At 48.5% G+C, this 18,397-nt stretch overlaps 2 protein-coding genes across 4 annotated transcripts in view; one reads left to right on the top strand and one right to left on the bottom strand.

The window, feature by feature from the left end:
* scap (SREBF chaperone) overlaps positions 1 to 4,556 on the top strand; it is a 14,776-nt gene extending 10,220 nt beyond the window's left edge. For both annotated transcript variants that reach the window (XM_086079247.1, XM_086079246.1), the window contains 10 exons: positions 21 to 170; positions 557 to 749; positions 830 to 945; positions 1,007 to 1,460; positions 1,533 to 1,615; positions 1,678 to 1,760; positions 1,895 to 2,061; positions 2,135 to 2,215; positions 2,291 to 2,497; positions 2,587 to 4,556. In XM_086079247.1, the coding sequence (XP_085935373.1) occupies positions 21 to 170; positions 557 to 749; positions 830 to 945; positions 1,007 to 1,460; positions 1,533 to 1,615; positions 1,678 to 1,760; positions 1,895 to 2,061; positions 2,135 to 2,215; positions 2,291 to 2,497; positions 2,587 to 2,832 (1,780 nt within the window). In that variant the 3' untranslated portion in view covers positions 2,833 to 4,556. The remainder of the gene's footprint in view (positions 1 to 20; positions 171 to 556; positions 750 to 829; positions 946 to 1,006; positions 1,461 to 1,532; positions 1,616 to 1,677; positions 1,761 to 1,894; positions 2,062 to 2,134; positions 2,216 to 2,290; positions 2,498 to 2,586) is intronic.
* Positions 4,557 to 18,397, bottom strand: ptpn23a (protein tyrosine phosphatase, non-receptor type 23, a). Of its 2 annotated transcripts, none has more exons than XM_086079243.1 (24): positions 18,117 to 18,395; positions 15,616 to 15,690; positions 15,411 to 15,538; positions 15,210 to 15,286; positions 14,027 to 14,076; positions 13,822 to 13,953; positions 13,670 to 13,750; positions 13,457 to 13,588; positions 13,337 to 13,384; positions 13,206 to 13,262; positions 13,075 to 13,133; positions 12,923 to 13,002; positions 12,654 to 12,768; positions 12,527 to 12,592; positions 12,308 to 12,453; positions 11,568 to 11,879; positions 11,337 to 11,491; positions 10,798 to 11,129; positions 7,973 to 10,727; positions 7,471 to 7,655; positions 7,296 to 7,400; positions 6,959 to 7,097; positions 6,756 to 6,869; positions 4,557 to 5,251 (listed from the first exon to the last, which is right to left on the bottom strand). In XM_086079243.1, the coding sequence occupies exons 1-24, from the start codon at positions 18,198 to 18,200 to the stop codon at positions 4,709 to 4,711; spliced, it is 5,970 nt and encodes a 1,989-aa protein (XP_085935369.1). In that variant the 5' UTR covers positions 18,201 to 18,395; the 3' UTR covers positions 4,557 to 4,708. The 2 variants fall into 2 exon arrangements, with proteins under 2 accessions (XP_085935369.1, XP_085935371.1); XM_086079245.1 differs by lacking the exon at positions 4,557 to 5,251 and adding an exon at positions 5,259 to 6,653 and having other exon boundaries at positions 18,117 to 18,397.

Here is an 18,397-nt window from a genome sequence, read left to right as displayed (position 1 = left end):
GATTTCTGGACGTGTTTCAGGTACATCAGCATCTTGCCTGTCATCCCCGTTGCCATTCACCTGAGCCCCCAGGAAGCCATCGAGGGGCGCCACCCTCAGGACACTCAGCACCCTCTATCGCCCATTCCCAAGGTGGCGGCGGATTTCCAGACCGACTTGACGCTGTACAAGTACGTACTGACACTCACACATGCTCGAGATCCGGGCCGATTATCAGTGCCGATATTTGGCATTTTGACGAATGCCGGCATCTGCCTTTTTAGTGAATTTTGCATTTTTCTCAAGGTTCCAAAGTTGTTAACTGTGACAGTTTTTACTTGTCACAAATAGTTTTTCTTGTTGCAAATATGTTTGAACTGTAATGGACTAGCATAGTATAGATTGGGGGGGGGGGGGGGGGGAACTCAGCAAACATGAATACACAACAAACAGTAACTTGAAAAACCTGCACATGTGGAAGTGGGGTAATGGGCGGGTGTCAGGCAGGGGACATTACAGCCCCGTTTGGATTGTGGCCCACCTCCAGCGTTCCAGTGGTTTCCGTCCTTCCGTGCAGGGTGGCGGCGTTGGGCCTGGCAGCCGGCGTCCTGCTGGTTCTGCTGCTTCTCTGTCTCTACCGACTTCTGTGCCCGCGAAACTACGGCCAGAATGTCGGGCGCCGGCGCCGAGGAGACCGGCCATGCGACGGCTACGGATACTGGCCACCCATCAGCGAGATCTCGCCACTTCTGTTGCGGGGACACAGCATGGTGGGAAAGAACTGATCTTTCGTGCGCGTTCTATGCCAGGCCGCCCGCAGAATTGGACGTTTACCTTCGGCGTCTTGCAGGACATCGAGTGTCTGGCCAGTGACGGGATGCTGCTGGCCAGCTGCTGCTTGGGCGGACAGATTCGGGTTTGGGATGCCCAGACTGGAGACTGCCTGACTGTCATCCCCAAGCACGGGTAAGACTCGTCAACTTAAGTCTCACTTTGAGGTTTTCGAATCTTGATGCGCTCCCTCCAGGCTGAGGCGGGACAGCAGCAGGGACTGCTGGGAAAGCTTCGGCTCCGAGGGTCCCGACCCCTCTCTGAGCGGTGACAGCTTGTCTGAGGACGAGGGCTACCAAGTGAGGCACCGCACCACCCCCAGCCGGCCGCCCCTCTTCAAAGACCAACCGGACTTGACGCCGCTCATCGAAACCAACTTCACCTCCCCGCCGGCCTGCCCCCACGCCGCCGCACGGCCCACCGGGGACGGTTTCGACTACGGCGACCTGGTGGCGGACGCCTACATGACGCACAAGCCGCCGTCACCGTCTAACTTGTTCTCTCCCTCCTCGTCCTCGCCGCCCCACGCCCGCCCAAACTTCGGGGACGCCTGGGACGTGACGGCCCTGGATTTGGGCGGCGGCTCGGTGTGGGCGCTGGAGCTCAGAGGGAATCTCATAGCTGCTGGGCGGAGCAACGGAAAACTGGAGGTGTGTACAGGAACGCGTGTAGATGTGAGATTTTCTTTTTGTGTACATTGTGCAATGGTGTGGTTTTTGCAGCTGTGGGACACCACCGAGGGCCGCCTGCGCTGCAGCAGCGAGGGTGCGTCCGGCATCACGGCGTTGGCCTTCCTCAACAACAGGTCTGCTGCACTTTTGTCAACTTTTAAACACCATCAGCTGATGCATCGGTCGCCTTTGTCAGAATCGTGGCGGCGCGTCTGAACGGCTCGCTGGACTTCTTCAGCGTGGACGTCAACAAACCTCTCGCTCTGCTTCAGTACCGAGGTGAGACCCCGTTTTACGCGCCTCGATGTGTGAGACACTTGAAACATTGACATTTTCACCTTTAATTTATAATAATTAAATAAATAAATAAATGAATTAATTAATAATAATTTATCACCGTTTTTTTGTTTTAGGCACTCCGTGCCGAGGTGGCGTCCCCTCGTCGCCCTGCTACAGCAGCGAGGACGCCATCAGCTGCCAGCTGACGCGCTCGGTGCAATGCGCCCACCAGAAGCCCATCACGGTGCTGCGGGCGGCCGCCGGCAGGGTGGTCACCGGCAGCCACGACCACACCGTGCGGGTAAGGGCCGAGGCCGGCGCTGTGAACGGTTGGGAAAGAGGTCAGAATGTACTGAATGTTTACGCGTGCTCAGGTTTATCGTCTGGAGGACTCGTGCTGCCTCTTCACACTGCAGGGCCACTCGGCAGGAATCACCGCCGTCTACATCGATGAGGTCATTTCCTGTTTCTTTCAAGTGACTGTGATTTTGATTTCTCAGCGTTGTCATCCGCGCTTTTTGTTTCGTCAGACAATGGTCCTGGCGAGCGGCGGCCAGGACGGCGCCATCTGCCTGTGGGACGTCTTGACGGGCAACCGCGTCAGCCATGTTTACGGTCACCGCGGCGACGTCACCTCCCTAGTGTGCACGCCGCTCTGCATCATCAGCTCGGGTTTGGATGACCTCATCTGCTTGTGGGACCGAAGCACTGGCATCAAGCTATATTGTATACAGCAGGTGTGTGTGTGTGTGTGTGTGTTTGTTTGCTCCACCTTGCCCGAGTTTTTTTCTTTTGACGACCTGTGCATGTGTGTTTTCTTTCCCAGGAGGCCGGCTGCGGTTCCAGCCTGGGTCTGATCTCAGACTCTCTTCTGGTGACTGGCGGTCTGGGCTGTGTCTCATTCTGGGACTTGAACTACGGAGACTTGATCCAGACGGTCTACTTGGGTCCAAGTAGCGACGGTCAGGGCGTGAGGCAGCTACTAGTCCTCAACAACGCCGCCATCGTATGCGACTTTGGCAGTGAACTCAGTCTGGTCTTCGTACCGGCGGTTCTAGAGAAACTGGACTGAGGTCTGAGATCTGATCTTTATTTGACGCCCTGTATGCTGCTTGACCCGGGAAAACTCGGCCCTCCCTCATAGAAAGACAAAAAAAAAAAACCTGCTGCCTCGTTCGCATTATGTGCGAAAATGTGACCTGCTGCCTACTATGTACACCTCCAGGGGGCACTGTTTGTTATGTAAGCATCAATTATTTATTAGCGGTACTTTATTATGGAACCTGGGCGATAACGTGGTCATTTTTGTTGCTGTTGCAAGCTACAACAGACTTGCGCGATGCAGACTGGACTTTTCACACTGCACTTGGCAATGCACTGTTGACAAACCCACCTCATATTGGACAAATGTTCCATTTCGAGAGGGGCTGGCGGAGTGATTTCAGAGCGCTGACAAAAGCCCAATCAGCGAATCTGTTGATACGAAATGTGCATGTGATGTGGTCTACTGGGTTGCGGACCTTATTTTGGCAGGGGCAGGATGTTGCTGAACTGGAAGCTGCAGTGCACACACGTTTACATGACAGCAATGTGTGGTCGAAACTTGAAGAGGTCATGTGACTCTCACCACCGCTCTGCTTTTTCGTTCCTTTGGCGCAGGGGTGGGCAAAGTATGACCTGCTCTCCTTTCATTCGGCCCACCCAGCAGTTACATTTAGTAACAGTCCCTTGGTGTTGGTTGCATTCATTTAGGTTTTTATTTTTCATTCTCATTTAATTATGTATTGATCTAAAAATATTAGCACAATAATTGACCAGTATTAAATACATTTTAAACCGATTTACAATAACCAAATTAAACCTATTTTGTGAGATAAGCTTTTACTGTAATGAACAATTACACATAGTTGCCTTTTTTGTAATTATTTTTGACTAATTTGATCAATTCAAAATGAACAATTAAAAAACGTTTTTAACTCAAATGAACTATTACATATACTGTACATTTTCCCTATTTTTTTTTATTTTTATGTAAATCTTATCCAGGAATGAGCTAGATAGCCCATGTTTCTTTATTTTTATTTAATGCCCACCCCTGTGTTAACGTTTCGCTGCTGAACTCATGTGACTTTTAGGACCAAACAAAGCAAACGTAGAATTAAGAATGTATTTTATGGTTTTGTGTCGCACACTAACTTAAGGCTCTTTAGGCACTTTTGTGTTAGCACATTTTGTCCGTTTTTTTCTTCCATGTAACTTAACGTCAGACAAAAGAGGGGAGTAGGGGTCCGAGGACACCAAGAAGATCAAATGAACTTTATTGCATAGAGGCAGAAGCCCCACCCCCCGTCCCTCATTGGCTGGCTGTGTGGGCTTAAATAGTAACATAACTTATTGACTTGTTTTGTAACAAAAAACTTTTTACTAATTTTCCAATAAATACACTTTGATATGACAAGGATTTCTCATTTTTACTTTCACAATCGCGAGTTAAGAGTTGCAGGTGCGACTTAAGTAGCACTTGCGAGATGCAAGAGCGGCAGATGAGACTAAATTGGTCTCACGAGGTGAAACGCACTGGTGTGGTTTACGGTGTTTTGCTTTGCAAAATACAGAAGCTACATGTGCGACTAAGTTGGTGGTGCCAGGTTCCTGAGGATCCACCAACAGATAAAAACTGCTTCAATGAATAGAGGCAAGAAACCCCGCCCCTTCATCCCTCACTCGCTGGCTGTGGGGGCTGCATAAGTGACATAACCATAAAAACTTTAAAAAATAAAATCACTTTGCAACGTCTGATGTCTAACTCCATTTATTTATTTTTAATTAGTGAAACTTTAAAATATTTACAAACACAATGTCGCTTGATTGGTTGCCTTAAAGCGACACCATGTGGATAGTGATGGCGGTGCATGCTGAGATTTTTTTTGGGGTGTGTGTGACTTGTTTTAGGGTTTGTTGAGGCTCCATAGGGGGTCCAGACCGCTGAGGGGGTCCATGGTCTCATCCCCCCGGTTCCCATGGAGACCCTGGCCCTCCACTGGTTGCAGGAAGCTCTGCTTGGTCACCCGTTGTTTAGCTCCCCCGCCGCCACCACCCTCCATGGAGAAGGCCTCGGGGGTCATCGAGGCTAACAGCTCCAAAGATGAAGTCGGTGGCGGGGTGGCCACCGTTTCCGGTGGCGGTGATGCCGCATCCAGGCCGTTGGGTGGTGGAGGGGACAGAGCGGCAGGGGTCGACCCCGAGCAGTCGGGGGCCGATATGGGTGACACGGGTGATCCCGGGAAAGCGACAGGCTCCAAAGGGGGGCAGGAGTCAATTGGCGAGTGGCTGGACGGCGAAAAGGAGAGGGGTGGATCATCGTCATCATCTAGGTCCAGGTCGCCGGGGGGGGGTGGTACACTTAACTTGGCGATGGTGGCCTGGATGGAGCTGATAGGCATGTCGCCACCCAGAACAAGGTCCTGCTGGGACTCCTGGCGGGAGTACGACTGCAAACAAGACCAGGAAGTCACGGTGGCAACGATTGTTGAAAACAATTGTGGAACCACACCACACCATTCTCTCGGCACAAGAATCTTCAATTCGGACCAGACCATAACCTTAGGACTAGAATCTTCCCACTTGACTATAGCCTTCTTTAAGAGTACTACCTTAACTTGGGACCATTCTTTCGAGACTTAGTACCCCCTCACACTAGAACCTTCTTTGAGGACAAAATAACCTCTTGGTAATAGTACTTACTCCCATGACCGCTCAAGACTAGAACCTTTACTTGCGACTAGACCATCCACCTGAGACCAGTGCCTTCTATCAAGACGAGACCATTCTCTTGAGACTACAGTCTTGTCTAAGGACTAGACCATTACCATGGGACTATTACCTTCTACCTTGACTAGATCATAACCTCTTAAGACGAGAATACTCTCGAAACTTAAAAGTCCTCTCTCGACTGAGACCTTTTCTCAAGAGTAGTACCTTCCAATCAGGACTAGACCATTCTATGGAATTTAGAACCTTCCCTCAAGATTACAAGCTTTACTTGGGACCAAAACATTCTCTTTAAATTAGAAACTTCTCTCAAGCCGAGAAGCTTCTTTCGGGTGTGACTTGAGAACTATGTGTTGACATGGGTTCCTTCTCCCAGGTGTAGAATCTTCTCTGTACACTAGAATCTTATCTAAACACTTGAACCTTCATTTGGGACAAGACTATTCTCTAAGACTAGAATCTTCTCTCTCGATTGATTCTTTTGAATTTAGAACCTTGCCTCAGGATTACAAGCTTCTCTTGGGATGATATCTTAACTAGAACCTTCTCTCAAGCCTAGAAGCTTTTTCGGGTGTGACATGAGACCCTTTCTGTTGACAAGAGAACTTTCTCTCAGGTGTAGAATCCTCTCTGTACTGTAGAACTATTCTTTGGAATTTAGAAACTTCCCTCAGGATTACAAGGTTCTCTTGAGAAAAGAAAATTCTCTCAAAAAGAAACCTCTCTCTCAAAAAGAAACTTCTCTCAAGAATAGAAGCTTCTTTCAGGTGTGACTAGTGACCATTCTATTGACACTTAGACTTCTCTCTTGACTGAGACCCTTTCTCAGGAATAGTACCTTCCCATCAGGACTAGACCTTTCGTTGGAACTTAGAACCTTGCCTCAGGATTATACGAGAACATTTTCTCTAAATAAGAACCCTCTCTCAAGACTAGAAGCTTCTTTTTGGTGTGACTAGTGACCGTTCTGTTGACGCGAGTAATTTCTTTCAGGTGTAGAATCTTCTTCGTAGTCAAGAACCTTATTCTCAGCACTTGAACCTTCATTTGGGACAAGACTATTCTCTTAAGACTAGAACCTTCACTCGGGACAAGTACCTTCTCTTCGGACTAGAAACTTCTCTGTGGATGAGACCCAAACAAACATGTCCGTGTAAACTGCATGCGTTTGCTCGTTTAGATGCTGTGTAGTGTGTGTGTGTGTGTGTGTGTGTGTGTGTGTACCTTGGAAGCGGTAGCGGCGGCATTCTTGCTGCAGGGCATCATGGTGACACCGTGTTGTAACAAGATCTGCTCAGCGTGCTTTGACACAGCCTCATAGCAGAACTTCAGGTGCAGCTGCATGGAACACAAATGGGTGGCGCTCGGTTACTTAAGCGGACCCGCAGCGGGCGGTGTCCGTGTCACTTTTTGGGGCAGCTTCATACCTTCTCCTGTAGCATGTTCTTTCTCTGCTGCCGCATCTTCTTGACCAGGTTTCGAAGGTCCGCAATGCCGTTCCCCGCCTCCAGCTCCTGCACTGCCACATACAGCAGACAGAAGGCCCCAGTGCGACCCACACCAGAACTACAGCACAGAGAGAAACAGACACAGAGCATGTTCTGGTTAAGACCTCCTCAAAGGAGTCTGAGTATAAACACAACCCTACTCATGAACACTGATGTTATGAACATGCTCAGTCCTCATCTCGGGACTAGACCTTCTCTCAGGGCTAGTAACTTCTCTGGGGACTAGAACCTTCTTTTCTCAGGCTAAAAAACTGACCTGCAGTGGACCACAACGGGCATGTTCAAGGGTCTCTGGTGCAGGTAGTGTCCATGGACTTCCTTGATAAAGTGCAGTAGGTTGTTTTTACTTTCAGGAAGCCCCCTATGGACACAAAGAACACAACGTCAGAACAAACTTAAGACAAGACAGGAATGGACGTGAGTGCTCGTACAGCTCTGGCCAGGATGTAAACTGCAGGTGGACCACGGTGCGCTTCAGACTTTGCTCATGGTACTGCAGGGAGATCATGCGCTCCACATGGGTGGCCGTGGTCTTGTGTGTGGTCAAACTGAGCTTGATGGGACCCTGAGACATCAGCTGGCCGCGCTCCGTTGGGAAGTAGCGCACCACTTTTCCCTACCAGAGCAGAAGCTACACCGTCACAAAACAATTGGAGTCATGCAAAAACACAAGGAACTGTGACTGGCCAGTTCCCCCCACAGCCTTTCTGCTAGCTAGTTTACAAAAGTAAATGTTACCAACTTGAGACATTTCAACAACCCTTCACATCATAATAGTTTATTGGCACCAAGAATCTACAAAACAGCACCAATGCAATACTGTATAGTATATTAGTGCTTTGGCCTGACTTAATGAAGCTTCTCCAATCACTTCAACATAGTTCCTTGGCACCAAGATTACACAAAACGGCACAATCTGGAGTAATTACGTACCTTCTCCACCTTCTGGTCCGATACTAGCATGATCACCAAGGAGACCTTCTGCTCGTAGACCATTAACCAGAAGTCAGCGGCGGTGCCAGTGAGTGGCGCCTGCGTGGCAATGATTTGCGGACAAAATGGCGAAAGGTCTTTGATGTAGCTGGCGTTGATGTAGTCGTCTTTTCCTGACTGCAGCTGCACACGGCTGTGATCGTAGGGCATGATGTCCTGGTTCCGGTTCTTCATGGTGTAGCAGCGGGCAATGGCGATTGATAGCCGCCGGGCGTCTCTCTCCTGCTCCTCCTGGAGCTCCTTCCAGTATGTGTCCAGCACTGACATCCCCTTCTCGCCATCTGAAGGCTCATCCAGAGACTCAACCCGGGTGAGGAATTCTTTCAACTCAGTGTGGAGGCGGGCTACGAGCTCCGGAGCTTCGTACGGATCGCCTTGGATCAGAAGAACACCCTGGGAGTCCTTCTTGCGACGCTCCCCTTCCTGGGGGTCTGCTTTAGTGGGCTGGAGGACATTGGTGGGGGACTTGGTGCCTCCCAGTTGGCTCTCAGGACTGGAGGATAGAAGGTCGTGGTTGCTGGAGTTCTGACGCTGAGATAGAGAAGTGGAAGGAGGAGAGACGGTCAAGGGAGACGGAAGTATGCCACCCATGTTGGGGGAAACTGTTGGCCTCTGCTGGGGGGTCAGAACCAGAGGAGATGGACCAGGTGTGGGGGATGTAGACTGTGCAGGTGATGGGGAGGGAGGAAGTGTTGCCTGTCCTGGTTGTACTACAGGAGAGGGTTGGAGCATGTGCTGGGGGGCAATGTGAGGTTGTATACCATGTGGGCCAAGCGCAGCTGGTGTCAGTGGGGCACTTGTGGGCAGATTAGCTCCTGTAGCGGATGGGTACATAGAAGACTGCGAGTGAGACGGTTGAGGCTGTTGTGGGGAGATGGATTGCGGTGCGAGGGGCTGCTGGGGAATCATGGGGGTCCCTCCAGGGTAACAAACACCCCCAGTGTGGTGGGCTTGCAAGTGGGTGTGACTGGGCATGGACATGGGTTGCCGAGGCATGTTTGGAATGGGAGGCTGTCCAGGGTGAGGGTGGTGCTGCGGGGCAAGGGGGGTTTGGGGGATGTGTCCTATGGGAGCCCTTTGAAGATGGACCTGAGGACCAGGAGGCATCTGTGGGTGATGTGAGGGGTGGAGTGTCTGGCTGGTAGGAGGCATCGGCCCTCTGGGGCCACTTGCTATTTGAGGATGGGGTCCCAGTTGCTGAGCATTAGGGGACATTGAGAGGTGTTGGTGAGGCAGGTAAGGTTGAGAAACAGGCGGTACGGTTTGAGATGTTGGGGGGAGTTGGAGAGAGGCATTTTGCGGAGGCATCAGGCCCCGAGGTGGACTTGGCATAGGGCCTGGCATCACCTGAGGGTGCTGGTGGGGGGTGTAGTTTTGAGGGGCCTGGTAGCCTTGCGGCATCTGTGGCCGAGCTGTGTAGCCATTTTGTTGTGAATGCATGTGACCTGGGAACACTTGTGGGTACTGTGGAGGTGTGGCAGGCTGCAGAGGAGCTCCAAGCTGCGGAGGGCGGCCAGACTGTGGAGGGACGCCAGGCTGAAGAGGGGGGCCAGGCTGCAGAGGAGCTCCAAGCTGCGGAGGGTGGCCAAACTGAGAGGGGCCGCCAGGCTGCGAAGGGTGGCCAAGTTGCGGGGGGCCGCCTGGCAGCGGAGCGTGGCCAAGCTGCGGGGGGCCACCAGGCAGCGCAGGGTGGCCAAGCTGCGGGGGGCCGCCAGGCTGCGGAGGGTGACCAAGCTGCGGGGGGCCGCCAGGCTGCGGAGGATGACCAAGCTGTGGGTGGCCTCCAGGCTGAGGAGGGTGGCCAAGCTGCGGGGGACCGCCAGGCTGAGGTGGGTGGCCAAGATGCGGGAGACCACCAGGCTGGGAAGGGGGGCCAGGCTGCGGAGGCATGTATCCATGCGGGTAGGCCTGCAGCGGAAGTTGAGGGGTCGAAAGGGCTCTCGGTCCAGCTTGGTAGGACAGGGAGGACAGGGGTTGCACCATGGGGAGTTGGTACTGATGTTGTACCTGCTTCTGTTGTGTCATTTGAGGCACAAAGTGGGGGTAGGCTCCTATCTGTGGGGGTCCAGTATAGACAGGAGAAACTGAGGGTGGGACAGGGGATCCGGTGTAGGCAGCAGAAATCGAGGGTGGGACAGGGTGCTGAGGTGTCGGAGTGTAAGGTATAGGTGCTTGAATGGTGTCCACAGTGGTGGTTGAAGGCCGGACAGGGGCAGGATAAACTGGGCCCGCTTGAGGGACTTGAGGCCTGTAAACTGCCTGTGTAGGAAGTTGTGGGGGCATCTGGGTGGCCATGTGAGGAATAGGTCTGCATGGCAAAGGTCCTGGTACGGGCAGGGCGCCAGATGTTGGAAAATGAGCGATCCGAGCCAGAAGCTCCGGTGGCGGGAGATTAGCCGGGAAGCGAGGAAGGCCGGCAGCTGAGGAACCAGGCCAAGGCAAGGAGCTGCTGCCGCCCATTTTGGCACCCGGGGGGAGGAATGCTTCTGAACCTGGCTGAGCCGCAGAAGTGGGAAGAGAAGGAATGTCCAGTGGGAGGCTGCAAAGCTGCTCTGGTTTGTCTTCTGATAAGGCTAAGATGGCAGCATTAATTTGGGCTAACTCCGGATCCTCCAGACTGGAGTCTTCATCCTGAGATTTTGGCTTCAAGGAAGGCTTTGCTGCCGTGGGTCTTGGAGGTTTCTTCTGGCTCTCTCTACAAGGACAGCAGAGGTAAGAATGTGCTAGTGTGAGTAGTTGCAACGTAAGCATAGAAGAAAACCTACCTTTCCATGAAGCGCTTCCTCTCCTCTGTCCTGCTCTGACACAAAGACTTTACTCTCTCCAGTAGACGTGATGCTTTGGCCTCCAAGTCATCATAGAACTCCTTGCCCTCCTGTGACTTCTTCATAAGGTCCTCGTAGGCCTCGTAAGAGCCCACCAGGCTCTGGACCATGGTGGTCCACTGCTGCTCTGTTTCGATCAGGCTCTTGCGGACAGATGCAAACTGAACGTAGGCCTCGGTCAGAGCCTTCAGGATGTTCTCTTGGGCTGACAGATTCTGGTCAATGTAGACCTTCAATGGTTCGTACTTCTTCAGCTGGTCCTCAAACACATCCTGAAAGTACAAATTGTAGTTATGAGTTTCTGTTAGGTCTGGACCTTCATTCCGGGGTGAGGAATGTTCTTCCTGGTTTGGTGTCTCACAATGGAGGTCCTGACCGAAACTTTTGTCCCCATTCAGCGCCTCACTGTGATGTCAAAAACCTTGTTCCTGAGTCAGTACCTCACTGTAAGGGCCGAAACATTCTCCCTAAAAACTTACCCTTACATCGGCTCTCTCTGTGGTGACCAGGATGGAAGTTATATCATCCTGTTCGATGAGTTCCCGCAATTGTTTCTCCAAAGAGCCTCTTTGGTCCCTCATTTCCTGAACCTTCCCCAGGATGCGCTTCACACACTGCATCTCGGCCATGTCCTCTGCTCAACACAGCACAATGTAATTGCTTCCTTCGCTCAGCTAGAAGTTGAAACAGTTCCTCATGCCCAATTTTACCTTCGCTCAGTTGCGGGTGAGGCAGGGTGTCTCTCAGGCTGTCCAGTGGTCCGCCCAGCAGACGTAGGTTGCTGATGTGCAGGTTCATGGCACGGTGGAGCTCTGTGTTGGTGAAGCTGGCCTTCTCGTGGGCCTCCATGTATTTCTCCAGGTCCCTGCGGAACTCTGCTAGAAACTGAGCATGTGCCGTTGGGTGCACTTCAGCCAGGGCAGTGGTTTCAGTAAGGGTCCGTTCGTCGACCTCATCGCCCTCCAGAATGTCTCGGATCTCTCGCAGGGACGACTCTACTTCGGTGAAGATGCCCGAGAGGACTGAAGCACAGAACAAAAGATAAAGGTCATTCTTTTAGAGCAAAATTTCACCGTTTTGTATCCAGGACCTCAAGAGGCATGATTTTTTTTTTCTTTTTTATAGAAACCCCTCATACTCCAAATGTCAAATAGCATGCGTGGCCCCAAATTTAATTGGAATTTAAAAGCTGAATATTTGCTTCATGTTACGATGACATATTGGCAAATATTTTTTTAGACAAAAGTTTGGATGTTATTAGAATTGGTTTGCTATGTTTGTTTTATTGGCACGTCGATCCACAGATGTAGACCTGCACTTTTAAAAATTATTAAACAATTTACTGAAAACGATTTTGCAGTCCCCAAAGTTATGGTTTGCGGACCCCGAGACCACAGTTATGGAACCACTGTTAAAACAGTTTGTCTTTGGTGTACTAGGCATCACATACCTTGCATGGACTGGACAAGGCTCTTGACGGTGTCAGGTCGCACGCTAAGAGCAGCACACTTCTCCATCAGGACCGGCGGGATGTGGTTGTACATTTCCAAGTTGTCTACAGAGTCAGCCTCCACGCCCAATGAGTCCATGAACTGCCTGCATGCAAAGGAATGACTGTGTTAGCTTAGCAATTAGCAACACTCCATCTTTACATGTGCACTCTGCTCACTCCAGTGTGTCGTTCTTGCTTTCGATCCTGGTCATGACGTCTCTCAGCATCTTGGCTTTTTCCTCACTGTAAGCACAAATTTGTGTAGCAGCTAGCGCGCTAATGTGCTAACAGCGTAGGGGCATACCTGTAGAGAGAGGCGGCTTCATGGGCTGCCATGGGTACCAGCTTGAGAAACAGGTCCGGTCCTGTGACACTAGGGTCGGTGGGGTTGACGGGCAGGGCTTTGACCAAGGGGGCACCTGCACACGATATGGAACTTTGTCATTAGCACATAGGAATAGGCAATATATTCTGTTCAGGATAATTTCCCCCCCTTATAGAGAACGCAAATAAAATTAATTTACCGCCCAGCCCTATTAGCACAATGTGCAAATTGGCTATGGTCCTTGTTACCTTTGACAGACGTCAACGATTCCAGAGAAGGAATAGACTCGTGATAGATGAAGTCATTGTCCTTTTTGGCAGAGTTGTATCTACAAGTAGGCCATTCAGTTAAAGTAAACCGGGTGAAAAAAGGATTCTAGAACTTTTATAAACTCTCTTACTTTCCACCTATCACATCCATGGTGAAATGCAGGGCATCCTGCACGCTGTCAGGCTGACCCTGCGTACACAAACATGTTTTGTAAGACCAACCGTCATCACCAGTGTGATACTGTGCGGACAAATCCTGTACCTTAGACAGCTTGATTGCCTCAGACAGTTTGTCCAAGGAGCTTTGAAGGTATGCCAGCTGCACACAAACCCAAACTCAATAGAGCACGTAGCCACGACTTGCAACCGCTTGTGGTGCAGGTGTGCACATACCTGCTCGCCGAATTTTTGCTGCTCCTCGGCTTGTTTGCCCATGTGGAGCTGTTGAGGAGTAACAATGAGGCGTGTGTGCCGATTGAGGCGTCACATGCACGCTGTGCACTTCACACTCACATGTGCGATCGCGGCAAAGTAGTAGATCTTCATCTGGACCAGCTTCTTCCAGTCCTTCTGGATCTTTCCCAGCATGGAGGCCGTCTCAGAGTTCTCCAGAGCCCTGCAGGCCTCCTTGTAGTAATCCACCACCTGTGGGCGTCGCAGTATACGCTTAACAGGCTTTCGCGGGCGCCATGACGTCCTAACACTGGAATGATTGACGGGGTCCACCTGAGCGCTAATGCGAGCCACCAGGAAGCTCTTCCTGTTGTCCAGCATGGATTTCTCCAGAAGACACTCTTGAGCCTGACCCTGACAAACACACGCACACACAGAGATTTAATCCCACTGTGTGCATGTGTGTGTGTTTGTGTGTGTCCTACCAGCATGAGGTTGATGTTGAGGTTGAGGATCTGGTGACTCATGTCTACGCTGAAGTTGTGACTGAAGTGTTCACTCAGGTAGGAGAACGCTCCTGCTGAGCACTGGAAGTGTGTGCAGGACACCTTCATGCCCTGGAACCACAACAAACAGCGTGAGGGTGTGTGTGTGCGTGCGTGCGTGCATGTGTGTTTAGATGCATCATACCTCCTCAGACACACGGTTGTCCATAGCTCCCAACATGGAATGCAGAGCCCCTACAAGCCAACACAGGTGAGTTCTTACATGAACATGGCCAAACCTCACTACTGGACACTAAGTCAGTAAATGGCTCTCTGTACTTTTGTGTTTATGTCCTAAATGTTTGTTACTGTGACTTGTTTCCTGTCATACAAAAGTGTCTTCGACTGCCGTAGACAAGTTCACTGTAGGTTTTAACATACATGGCCTATAAAGATAAGTCGGATTCTGGTTCAAATGCACACATGACATAGGTAAAAAAAAAAGAAAAAAAGATTGGTAAATTAGTGTGGCATATCTGTCTCTGATGAGTGGTGTTAAATATACGGCCCGTGGGCCAGAAATGGCCCATCAGGGGATTCAATGTGGCCCGTAAAGACAGAACACAAACTGTAGTTTTTCACTAAGAAATAACAGTTATAGCTAATTTTGTCCACTGGAAGCTGCATGGAAAACCACTTAAATGACATTCTGAAATTTGGCTGTTACAATTTGATGCAAAAACTTTGCACTGGCTAGTGAAGACATTTTAGATTACTCTGCAATAGGATAATAAATGGAAATATTTGAAGAATGGATGTATTAATTAATTACTTTAAAATATATATATATATTTTGACCTGTTGTTATTTATAGCATATTAGGACATGGACATATCAGTCCGGCCCACTTGAGATCAAATTTAGGTCAAAGTGGTCCCTGAATTAAATTGAGTTTGACACCCCTTGTTAAGGATGACTGCTTCCAATTTGGGCTTTGGATTCATCCAAAAAGTCTACTTCAAATCCAAATTGCTCACTTCCTGTTCCGGGCAATGGTCCTTGAAACTTTTTAGTTCATTCTGTTCTGATCACCACCCAATTTTGTATTGATCGGTCAAACTGCTGTCAAGTGATATTTTTTTGGCCACCCCTAAAACACACATTTTCATCAAAATACAAGATTGGTGAGATTTTAGAAAAAGCTATACGCCCCAAAAAAAGGCCATTTATTCCTCAAAAGAAAATTTAATTTGGAGATTCCATGAGCCTTTGCATTACCTAATGGTCAAAACTTGATAAATAAATTGTTGGGTGACGACTTCTTGATTGTAGAAATGTGTAAAAAAAAATAATTATAGTGTCAAGGAACAACAACTTATTCAACTCACCAAGATTGTACAGAATACACGCCTGCTCGTAGCAGATGTCCTCATGAACCACGGTTTTGCCAGAGAAGATCTCGGTCCTGCACAAACACACACATTTCACATAGATTTATCAGTGACTCAGCTGTTTCCCGCATTTGGTTTATTGAGTCAGTCTCAGAGGAAAAAACGTAATCATGTGACATAACTTTTGTGTGTGCGTACCATGAGATGGATACAGCTGCGTCCTGTCCCACTGACATTGGAACGCGACTCTGCAGGTAATGGAGCTGTCCGAAGTACTTCCTCAACGTGCTGCATCCCTCAAAGTCTCGAGTCACGTTCACGGCGCTCTGACGAACACAAACACCTTTCAGGCGGTCCCTTCCAGCCGTGGTCACATGACCGGGGTCACCTGACTTGAACCTACCTGCCGCAGCGTCTCCAGTTTCTTCAGTTGCTCGTTGTAGTTCTCAGGATTCTCGCCGTAGTTCTTCAAGATGTACTACAAGACACCAGACAAATGTCAGCTCTTCTTAGACATGATAGAAAAGGTCATTATTCAATACCTGCTTAATAGCAAAGGAATAAAAGCACTATTAATATCAAAGCATCTTGGCCTACAATCCCAACTGCACTGTGCCAAAGGCTGATCGCCGCCTTGATGCTGCTGTCATTAATTCAAATGATGACACAACAAAGTATTTTATAGGGAATACAGTATTTCTGTGTTTATTGGCCACTTGAAATATTTACATTTTGTGAAATACTGGATTTGTTTACATTTTTAATCACCAAAACTGATCATATACTTACGGCCTGTAGGTCTAGGTATTGGAGTCATTTAGGCCTTGAAGTAAAATTTGATTTTCACATGAATTGATTTATGGTTTTATGAATTTGTGCAAAGGAGAATTCCATTAATCAATATTTTAAATCCACCCCTATCCATGAGTGTCATTCCATTTCTGAGTGGCAAGCTTGGGGTGATAGAGCTCTGTTTAAAAACAAACAAACAACAAAAACACACACACAAAGCTATGGCGATCACAAAATCAGTTTGCCTGAAATCACGATTACTATCCGGAAGCGATGCATCACTCAGCACAAAATGGAGTGATGTGCGAGTCTGCTGTAATATTAGATCATATGGAAAAATGATCTCTGCTGTTCTGCTTTTTTTTTTTTTTCCAGCTCTAGAACGGAATCCTCAAACACAAAAACACATCACAAGATATTAAGACATTCGAGGCCACATTATAGAACATTTCAGAAAGTGTCAGGATGTCCCAGAAAATTCTACTTAGCTCATAAAAAGCATCCAAAAGCTACACAGTGTAGCTTGTGTATGAAGAATGAAGAACAAAATCGACATATGATGTAACACAGTGATCCTAACCTTTATTGCACATATTACATACCATTGAAAAAAAAAAAACCTCACAAAACACCAAAAAACAAGTCACAGCTAAGAAGAATATATCATATAAAACATGTTTTCAGTTATTTCCCCCTTTTTTTTGTTTGTTAAATACATAACTCGACATCAGTTCACACATATTTTTGATGCTCTCAGTGAGAATCTCCAAAGTAAACAGTCATGAGAATAAAGTAAATGCATTGAATTAGAAAGTGTGTCCAAACTTATGGTCTGTACTGTAGATAATTGATATCTAGGGGGAGAACATTTCATTGTTCTGCCTGCCACTAAATAACATTAGCAAAGATGGATGGAAGAAAAGATGTGTTACAATAGGGGAAAAATCGGAATATTAGTTTTGGTTTGAAAGATGTGAGTGCATCTAACCAAACCGAATCATTACACTTTAAAATATATCGAGATATGCATAAAATCGTCTTTTACATCTTGAAGGAAATGCCATGTTGACAATACCAACAAGGTCATTCATATGTAAGGACAACAACAAAGGCATTGCATTATACCCTCTCGTACTATATTGAATTAAATTAAAATCCTACTGAGTTGAATTGTGCCACTTTAAAATTAAACCATCCTTTAATGGTATCGCACCCCATATATTGAGAATGCATCAAATTGCTTCTCATTAAAGAGATGCACACCACTGGAAGCAACATATGTAACAAAAATCAAAACTACACCACCAAACTATTGTCGCAGCATTATACAGCTTAATTGCCATCTAGTGTAACAGCATTTTAACATTCTGCCTTTGACTAAATGTCGTTGGCATTGATCAAATAAAATAAATATATATATATTTATAGTAAATAAATACTTTTTGGAGTAATTAAATCAATTTCTTGTTGCACACCTGATGAGCTCGAGTGGTTGGAAATCATCGACTTTTGTTTTGTTAATTCTGAATTAGCGATGACGTTTTGGATGATTGTGTATTAGGGAAAGCAGGAAGGGACCAAAGGCAAATAACTATCTACAAAAGGAAGGAGATAGAAGAAAATGATTGTGCGACACTTCTTTTTTTATATATATTTGACGTGAGTGACTTTCAGGTAGCATAATTACCTATACTAATGTAAAACTTGATATAGTTTCATTTCATGTCCACTTGTTGCTACTTGCTAGCTGTTATGATGGCGTTGCGGCTTTGAGTCATGTGACAGTGACGGATCAGAGCTGGTCCAGCTGGGCCGTACCGGCCCGTGCTGGTCCACTTGTGTCCGTATATTAGCCGTGCTAGCGTTTTCGTTAGCTGCCGGCTAATTAGACCAAAGCCTTTATCCAGCGTTTAGCTAACACGAAGCTAATCAAAACACACAAAAGGTAGCTGAAGCTAGCCGAGCAGTTCGGCCTTCTGTTAACTTCTTCTGAATGTTTAGCCAGACAACAAACGCCGCTTGGCTCGGTTCCGGTCAAAGCTGGTTTGTTTACGGCCACTTTGGAGCCAGTTGCTGCCTGCCTCCGTCGCTCCGCGTCCCCGCCCAGCTCACCTGCTTGACGGCCGAGTTGAATTGGAAGTCTCCCGCTTCCTTCAGGTCCAGCCATATCATCGGCATGCGGGGGACCGCCTCCATCGCGGCGGCGGAGGCTGGCGTTGCCTTCAAGCCCGCGAGGATGTCACTGAGGTCGGCTCGGGGTGGCGGAGGCAGACGACTCTCGAAGACGCACTCGGTTCTTCTCTCCAAACAACTATGTCATGAAGCCGTCCACGCTTGAACCGGAAGTGCGTGTACGTCACGTAGACAACCAAGGAGCAACGCGCGCTTGGGAT

Source organism: Leptonotus elevatus, chromosome 6, assembly GCF_054856555.1.
Source record: "Leptonotus elevatus isolate MCC_2025b chromosome 6, RoL_Lele_1.0, whole genome shotgun sequence".
NCBI lineage: Eukaryota > Metazoa > Chordata > Actinopteri > Syngnathiformes > Syngnathidae > Leptonotus > Leptonotus elevatus.
Note: the sequence above shows the minus strand (reverse complement) of the source record. Positions and strands in the feature narration are given on the sequence as shown.